Genomic DNA, 9295 nt, shown 5'->3' with positions numbered 1-9295 from the left:
TTCATCATTAAAAATACATTTTATTTATTTATTTTTTTTATACAGAGTCTTTTACAACAACATGCTGGACATCTTTATTCTGCTTTTGTTACATATGAGAGTTGGAAAAAAATGTTCATAATATGACTTGTATCCAGTTGGCAATGAGATCATTTTAATATTCATTATGTTTTTCATTTGGAGTTTTTTTTCATCCTCATGATGGCAGTGAAGTGTGACACAGATGGAACAAAACTCACATGATCACAGTTGGAGTGCACTCTAATAAACCTTGAATAATAATAACACTAACCATGAATCCCTTTTTTTCCTAGTTTGGAGTCGCTTTGGATGTCTTCTCTAGAACAATTTCAAGACTATGGCGTCTCATCTGTGTGAGTTTTCATGTGGCGCAACAAAACACTTTTACGTGTGAACATTTTCTCACAGATTTTACAAATATATGGTTTCTCACCTGTGTGAGTTCTTATGTGAACTAACAAATGACTACTACATGTGAACTTTTTCCCGCATGTGTTACAAGGATACGGCTTCTCCCCTGTGTGTGTTCTCATGTGCTCCAGCAAATTACTGCTTCGTGTGAACATTTTCCCACATCTTTTACAATGAAAGGGTTTCTCACCTGTGTGTATTCTTAAGTGCACTGACAAATGACTACTACATGTGAACTTTTTCCCGCATGTGTTACAAGGATACGGCTTCTCACCTGTGTGGATTCTCATGTGAACCAGCAGATGACTGTTCTGACTGAAGGTTTTTCCACATGTCTGGCAGGAATGTAACTTCTCTTTCGTGTGGATTCTCATGTGGCGCAACAGATTGCTCCTATGAGAAAAACTTCTCTGACATATTTCACAAGAATGTGGCTTCTCACCAGTGTGGATTCTGTAATGCTCTTTTATTTGGAACCTTCTCTTAAAGCTTTTTCTACAAACATCACATTTTAAAGACTTTTTACCTGTTTCAGTTTTACATTGACTCCCTGAAATGGGACAGTCTTCAGCATTGTTATTGGCTCCTCTGTTCGTATTTCCAGTTGATCCTGGATCTACTTTCTTGCTTCCTTCCTGATCCTGGGTGTGAGTTTCAGGACAGCTGTGAGGGAGTTGCCTCTCTCTGTCTGGTTCACTGTGCTCTCCTTCCTCAGCAGCAGTCACCATAAAGGTATCAGTCTCCTCCTTCAGTCCCAGCTGCTCTCCATCCTGACTGCTGCACAGTTCCTCCTGTTCCTCTTTAATCTGTGGAGGTTCTGGTTCCTCTTGGTCCACACTTGGCTGGAGTGCCTGATTAGTGAGATCCTCCTCTTCCTTAAAAATGTGTTGCTGTTGGAGGTCTGCAAGGATGAAAGGAGAAAAGAAAAATGCATATTAAAATATCGATTGTAATAAGGCTCCACAGTGTGAGTCAGTAAAGAAATCCATAAGAAAATGTGCTCTTCTCGTCACTGCTGATGATCGCTGCTGTCAGCTGTTAAAAATATTGGAGAATGAGTGTTGATGTTGGAATCCTCACAGTCAGTTATGAAGTGAGAAAGTCGCATCAAGATTATTAGAAGGAGAAAGGCCACAGCTGAGAATACACACCCTACTCCACAATTAAGAATAGAAAAGACTGCCTTTTATTGTCATAATACAGATGTACAATGAACAGTGTGTATTAAAAAATAGCAATTATACAAATATCGGAAAAAAGTATTGCTATATATTTACAGCGCGGGCTATTGCACATAAATTAAATATCGCACAGTGGTGATGTTAGTTGAGTTGTAGTCTGTGTATAGAAGTCCTTGAATTGGGGGGTGGAACTGTGTGGTCAGTGCTTGTGTGAGTTCAGGCTGGTTATGGCTCTGTGAAAGAAACTGTTTTTTAGTCAGTCGGTCTTTGTGCTGATGCACCTGTAGTGCTGCCCTGAGGGAAGCAGGCTGAAGAGGTCAAAGCCAGGGGGGGAGCTGTCCTTGATAATGTTTGCTGCTCTGCTGAGGAGGAATAAATGTCCATCAGGGAGGCGAGAGGGCAGTCAATGATCTTCTATGCTGCCTTAACTACACTCTGAAGCCTCGCTCTGTCTGCCTTAGTACAGCTGCTGAACCATACTGTGATGCAGTATCTCAGCAGGCTCTCAATGGAAAGAGCGGTAGAAGGTCAGCAGCAGGTTGGAGTCCAGTTTGTACTCCCTGAGGACCCTCAGGAAGTGTAGTCGCTGTTGGGTCTTCTTGATGACCATTGTGATGTTGTCTGTCCAGGAGATGTCAGTGGAGATGACGACGCAGAGAAACCAGAAGGTATGGACTCTCTCCACACAGTCTGCGTTGATGTAAAGGGGGGCTAAGTCAGTGCTGTGGCTCCTGAAGTCGACAATGACCTCTTTTGTTTTCTTGGTGTTCAGTGTCAGGTTGTTCTCTGAACACCATGCTGCCAACTTCAGGACTTCTTCTCTGTAGAAGAAGGGATGGCTACCTGATCTAGTGAGAGGTTGCAGATTCTTGTGAAGATGAGGGTGAGCTGGTGGGCACATGCTCTTAGCACCTTGCCAGGTACTCTGTCTGGATCGGCAGCCTTCCTGGGCTTCACTGCTTGGAACTCCTGTCTGACATCGTGCTCTGGTACAGTGAGTGGAGCGGTGCAGGAACCAGGTGAAGGTCAGGATGAGGATGGGAACAGGGCTGAAGCAGGTGAGTGCTGCTGTTGTGGTGTTTCGGAGCAGGTGAAGAAGCAATTTATCTCCTCTGCTAGCGGTTCACTCAGGCTCATCAACAGAGGAACATCAGCAGAAGTACAGCAGTAAGAGAGGGAAGTTAAAATGCAAGATAGAGCTGAAAAGCTGCAGGCAATAAAAAATATATATGTTCAATGACTGAATAATCAACATGAAATGTGTGGATGTTAAATGGAAAGCTTGTGGTGATTGTTTTGCATTAGCGCCCTTCAGCATGTACTCTAAAATAAAAGCACTGTTTCCGGTTACATTAACATTCAGGGCTAACATTCTACAGACTGCTCTCTTGCCTGATCTCTACATTAGCAGGAAGAGTACGCTTGGAATCAGCATCACATATAAAGGAAATTTTTTTAATGCTGCAGTAAAATGAGAAAAAGTAATAATTATAATTTTAGTAAGATCTAATACATATATTAAAAGATCAGAGGAGAAATTCTGTCCATTAGGGCTGGGCGATATGGCCTAAAATCCATATCGCGATTTAATTTGAAGCATGTGCGGTAACGATATATATCACGATATTTTATTTTCTTCTGTATAACGTATTTTACACACTATAAGGTGCACTTAAAATCCTTTAATTTTCTCAAAAATCATCAGTGCGCCTTATGTATGAATTCTGGTTGTGCTTACTGACCTTGAACTGATTTTATGTGGTACACTGCGCTCAAAAATCTGTCAAAAATGTTTTAGTAAGACTTTGGTAGCTACAAAGCCGCACCGCTTGATGGATTGTTGGAGCATTACGGCTGCCGCAGTCAGGAGCCTCGTGGAGTAATGTGGGTCCTAAACTCCGTTAGCTTCAGGTCTCAAAGTCAAACGAACACTGCAGCATCACTGAGAGTTAAAAACTGTCTAAATTCTTTCGTCTTTAATAAAAATTATCAGTGTTGCTGCTTTACCAGGTGTAACTATGAAGTTTAACATCCAGGCATCCATGAAAACGGAATGTATTAAATTTAACAGAGTTAGAAGTTAGCAGGAAGTTAGCTCGCTAGCTTCCACCTAAACATGATATAGCATGTTCTGACTGAGAGATTTCTGGAGAAATTCAAACGTACAGCTCTGCTATCACTTCCAACATAAATGAATAGAGAAAACTAAACAGCAGTGACGTTTGTAGGGTTACTGAAGTTGGGCTAGCTGGTTTATAATGATGTGCTACGTGATCGCTAGCAAAACAGCTATGTTAGCATAACATTATCTCGGTGAAGCTGAAGGATGAACGCAAACGTTTTTCCACTCAATAAAAGTTAACGTGAGGGTTTCCGGTGGTTAGGGACAAATGCAATCGCATGGCAGGATGCTGTAAACGGACCAAACTTCAGTCAGGAGAACAACTGAGATAATCCATCCACAATACGAGGTTAGTCATTAATATACTGCAACAACATGGGAATAGAGCCGCTGCCAGAGAATTCAGCAGTAATGAATCAATGGAGGGGAGGTGGAGGAAGCGCAGTTTTTGGCTTTCCCCATATTCCAAAAGTGGGTTAAATCTGTACCGTTGGCCAAATTTATATCGTTTCTACCGTTTACCGTTTATACCGCCCACCCCTACTGTCCATTACAAATCTTAACAGATCCCTCCTGAAGGACAGATCGAGTACCCTGGCACTGACCTTCCTGTGAAGACTGAAGAGATGCCAGCTCAGCAGGTGGTGGTGATCAGCTGACAGCTCAGTTTCAGTTTTCAGTTTTATTTGTCATATGCAAGTTAGCACAGGGTCAACATCGCAATGAAATGTATTTGACGAGCAGAAGACAGTCACTCAGCAGAATGGTACAGTAGAAGAAAAAATAAATAAAATAAATAGAAAAATAGTAAAGAGCAAAATATTAATAGGATGTAGTAAAGGAAAAAAGAGAGAGATTTCCAGTTAACTGACTAAATATATGTATGTATATATAAATATATGTACACACTAGTGATTAAATAAAGTAAATCTTAAATAGGAATGTGTGTGTGTGTGGGGGGGGGGCAGATTGGACACTGCACAGGAATGAGCAGCAGTACCAACTGAACAGTACAAAAGTTTTGTTTGTTTTTTTTGTGGCAGTTGTTACAGTATTGCACTTTTTTAAAAATATAAATATCAATACAGTGGAGTGACCAGTGCAGATTAAACAGAGAACTTGTGATGCTGCAGGGCAGTTTCTGAGTGCGTCCCGTGGACTGTGCTGTGTGTGTTTAAGTGTTGTGGTTGAGGTGTCGTATGGCTTGATGGTAGAAACTGTTTTTAAGTCTTGTAGTCCGAGCAGACAGCCTCCTGTAACGTCTGCCAGATGCTCTCTACACCCAGCTGATGACAACACACCATTACAAAATCAGCTGAGAGCTTTAACCACAAATCAAGCTCGCATTAGCCGGACTGTCTGTGTGTTAGCTGACTCACCAAAACTTTAAACTCCAATCAGAGATAACGGGTATCACAGGGCTAGTTATCAACTCTCACCGGCTGAGAGACAGACTGTCTGCCCACTGAGGTTTCCCGAGCCTCGGTGTGGGGTCCCTGTGCTCACCCTGACAGCAGCAGCATCAGAGTGAGACTTACCTGCTGTGTGCAGCTTGATTTCCGGTTTCCAGGTGATATCCAGCAGTCTGCGCTGACGGTCGATCTCTTCCTCGTACTGGACGATCGTTTTTTCAAACTCCAAGAATATTTGTTCAGCAGCAGCAGTTAGTCGCTCGTTGATAAACTCTCTCAGATACTGAACTGAAGGCATTGTTACTGACACAGCTCACACACACAACACAACAGTCTCTGTGCTCAGGCACACACACGTAAGACGATAATGGCGCCTTTCCTTTGTTTACTTCCGCCTGTGTCACGCGGTGAGGTTCCGGAAGTACACGAGTGTTACATTTAGTTCCTCTTTAACGTCTCGGTTTTCTCAGATACTGAACTGAAGGCATTGTTACTGACACAGCTCACACACTCGGCTCACACACTCAGCTCACACTCGCCGCTGATTCAACACAGGAGTAAAGCTACTTCCGCCTTTCCTTTGTTTACTTCCGCCTGGTGTCACACGGTCAAGCTCCGGCAGACAAGGGCTTCCGTTCCACTTCGTTTACGTAACATCTCAGTTTCTAGTAGGAGGGAATATTAGTTACACATTCCTGAAAAATAAAAGGTTTCAGTAACATCATAAGTGGATTTTTCCCACCTTGATGCTAAAATCTGATTCCCAGTTTGAATCCAGTGGCTCCAGAGACTGTTTGGTATCACATGCTGTGGATCTCTGTGGTGAACAGGGTTTGGAATATAAAAAAGAATAAGATGCTCTCTGCTGAGTAAGCTGTACCTGTGCAGGCTGCCTCCTCTTACATCCCACCATCAAACATCACATCTCACACTTTATGGAGCACGTGGCCAAAAGGACTAACACCTCAGCTCACCTCCATTCACCTGATTCAGGTGTGTTGACCCAGGGTGAGATCTAAAACCTGCAGGGAACCTCTACTGGTACCATCAGAAGTCTGGTTCACGTCCACAGATTCTCATAGATGAACATTCAGAGAAAATAGAAAAGCTGAAGTTTAGAAAAGATCAAGACAAAAGCGATTTTTATCTGGAGATTTCCTCTGCTGCAGTGACAGACTCTGCTGTGTACTACTGTGCTGTGAGGCCCAAAGTGACAGGAAACAGCAAAACTCTGTACAAAAACTAGAGCCGGGTATCGTCACTGATTTCTAGAATCGATTCAATTCCGATTCACAAGGTCCCGAATCGATTCGATCCACGATTCGTTTTAATTCGATTCGATTCGATTTGAATCTGGGAAATTTTGACAGTCAGAAATATTATAATTCAGATCAGGACATTTACGTATTTTTCTATCTATAAAAAGGAAGCTGACACACGCAAGACTTTATCAAAGGTGTGAGCGTCACAGCAGAGGCCTTTGTGTCAAAGTAGCTGAAGATAAAACACAGACAAACATGAAGGTGATTTTCCTGGCCTGGATTTTATGAAAAATATTCTGCAGTAGATCAAAAACGAAAGAAAACCATTAATCGACACATGAACATTACCTCTGAAGTTACAGTGGTTTTATTAGAGACATTGCTAAGCATTTTGCATTTTGCATAATTTTAAAAAGTTTAAATTTGTTCAGTATTGAACGGCAGAAATTAGGTTTTCTTTTCGGAAGTATATAAAACGGAAAAGAAAACGTCGGCCGACAGCGCTGTAAACAACGGCAGACTTGTGCGTAACAAGCAAGCGAATAATGCAGAAAACAGTACAGAGAGAGAGCTGTGCATTGTGGTCGAAGCAAAACAGCAAAAGTCAGAGTGAATCCATGACGATGTTTATGTGAAGCGTAGTTTGGATCTTTTTTTGCTGCTGGTTCAGTCAATATTGTTTGGAGAGACATCAAACTAACAACTAACAAAAAGGACGTAAACACAAAGCTCAACCCGCCGACGCTTCAAAATCAGCGAGCTTTCAGCCCCGACCGTGAGAAAGGCGACATCTAACTGATTCTGATCCGCGGGTCGCGCTGTGTTTAAATCTTTGTGTAGAATCCGTGTTCCTGCTCTCATTTACTGTCTTAGCTGTTTGGTGGTTGTTGAAATTTTGTGAGATTTCACCAGAGATTCTGGCATTTCGGGCAAAATAAATTTATATTAAAAAATCGATTCAGGATTTTAATGAATCGATTTTACGTTATCCAAGCCAGAATCGATTTTAATCGATAAATCGATTATAAAAACCCACCCCTAACAAAAACCTTTGTAGAGACAGAGCTGCTGTGGAAGCACAAAACTATTTGATTGGCTGAGCTATTACACTGGCCCCGCCCACTGAAGTTGAGCTCATCCAATGACATTATTTGTTGGTCATTGTGCTGCAGTGGAAGAACATTGTTCATGTGCTGTCTGTCTGGCTTTAATAACTCCAAAGACATGTTGCTGCACCTCTTTTTGCTTCTATCTCACATTATAGGTGAGTTTAAGAACAGGATTAAAGTTTAGTTGAAGCTGCTGCATTAAGCAGATATACAGACTGCATTTCACTACTTTTCTTCTTTCTTTTTCCAGGACTAACAGCTGGAGACTCAATCACTCCTCAACAACCTGAAGTCACTGAAACAGAAGGAGAATCTGTCAAACTCACATGTAGCTATGAGACAACATCGAATTATGCTAACCTTTATTGGTACAGACATCATTCTGGCCTTCAGGCTCCTCAGTTTATACTCTGGAAAGAAGGAAAAGGCGGCAGTGCTGAGTATATTCCTGATAATCGATATGGATCAGAAACATCAGATCGATCAACTAATCTGACCATAGCAGCCCTAACCCTGGCAGACACAGCTCTCTACTACTGTGCTCTAGAAACACAGTGATACAAAGTGTAGAAGAGGCTGTACAAAAACCTGAACACAGATATCTGACTACTCTTCAAAGAGGAGGGAAGTGGTATTCAAAGCACAGCTTCATATCAGATGGATTCTGCTAATTCCTGTTTTATCAGAGTCACTGTGGTTACAGCTGCTAATGAAACACTGTGGGAGGATTCACATGAGCAGCAAATCCACATCAACCACAAACCAACTGCAGGAACGTTCAGACACAATAAAAACTGTCAAACATCAAAAGCTGCTCATTTACACTATTTTATATTTAGTGGATGAGGACATGCAAAAATGCAGCAGAAGCAAAATAAACAGAGTAACAGAGGTTTATCTCTTTAAGTTAAAATCTCTCACATGAAGCTAAAAGTCCAACCAGGAAGACCATGGGTGTTTCTAATCAGGCTTTGATATGATAAACTTGTGTCAGGTTGTTGAAACCAATCAGCTACAAATGAATCTTTAAAGTCCAGTGTTGATGCTGGTTTACACGTGCACTTCTGCTGTTTAATACATGAGTGAGATTATTCTACATTCTGCTAAATATTTCAAATATTCAAAGCTCTCTTTATTTACAGGCTCCACAGAAACCAGGGCCAAGCCGATCCAGAAGAAGCTGCCTTTGGAGGAGGAGCTACAGCAGTGAATATGAAAGGCTTCATTTAGGAGCTGAAGAGCTGCTGTGTTCTCTCTATTGTTCATTCAGTCCAAGAGAAAATCATGTTGCTGCTTTTCATTTGGATGATGATCGTCTCCTTTCAGACTGGTGAGTCATCAAAAGATGGAGTGAGATGTAAAAGGAGATGATGGACATGAAAATATTTGGATGTTGTTTGAATTGATTCACTTTTTATAAACTAAGTTTAAAGATGCAGAAACATGATGGTGAAATATGTCTTTGTTGTTTTCAGGATCCTCTGAGGATTTACTGACACCATCTAAAGATGTAGTGATGAGTTTGGAAGGAGACACTGTGACTCTCTCCTGCAAATATTCAGGTTATGTTCAGACACTTTTCTGGTACCATCAGAAGTCTGGTTCACATCCACAGCTTCTCATAGCAGAACATTCAGAGAAAACAGAAAAGCTGAAGTTTATACATGACAAAGAAAAAAAGGAGTTTCATCTTCAGATCTCCTCTGCTGCAGTGTCTGACTCTGCTGTGTACTACTGTGCTCTGCAGCCCACAGTGACAGGAAACAGCAAAACTCTG

General features: G+C 41.6%; 1 protein-coding gene across 1 annotated transcript; it reads right to left on the bottom strand.

Moving 5' to 3' along the window:
* LOC146496904 (uncharacterized) lies at positions 1-6311 on the bottom strand. Its single transcript, XM_085140892.1, has 4 exons — positions 6122-6311; positions 5890-5964; positions 5274-5812; positions 1-1333 (listed from the first exon to the last, which is right to left on the bottom strand). Exons 3-4 carry the CDS (start codon positions 5443-5445, stop codon positions 357-359), a joined length of 1149 nt encoding a protein of 382 aa, XP_084997018.1. The 5' UTR covers positions 5446-5812; positions 5890-5964; positions 6122-6311; the 3' UTR covers positions 1-356.
* Between the last annotated feature and the right edge of the window lie 2984 nt (positions 6312-9295).

Source organism: Neolamprologus multifasciatus, chromosome 18 (assembly GCF_963576455.1).
Source record: "Neolamprologus multifasciatus chromosome 18, fNeoMul1.2, whole genome shotgun sequence".
NCBI classification, from domain to species: Eukaryota; Metazoa; Chordata; class Actinopteri; order Cichliformes; family Cichlidae; genus Neolamprologus; species Neolamprologus multifasciatus.
Note: the sequence above shows the minus strand (reverse complement) of the source record. Positions and strands in the feature narration are given on the sequence as shown.

What these genes read in the sequence shown, in the direction of transcription:
- LOC146496904 (XM_085140892.1), bottom strand. Translation starts at nt 5,445, where the DNA reads ATGCCTTCAGTTCAGTATCTGAGAGAGTTTATCAACGAGCGACTAACT. An exon ending in AATCAAGCTGCACACAGCAG is followed by an intron (nt 1,334 to 5,273) that starts GTAAGTCTCACT and finishes TCATCCTTGCAG; the next exon opens with ACCTCCAACAGCAACACATT.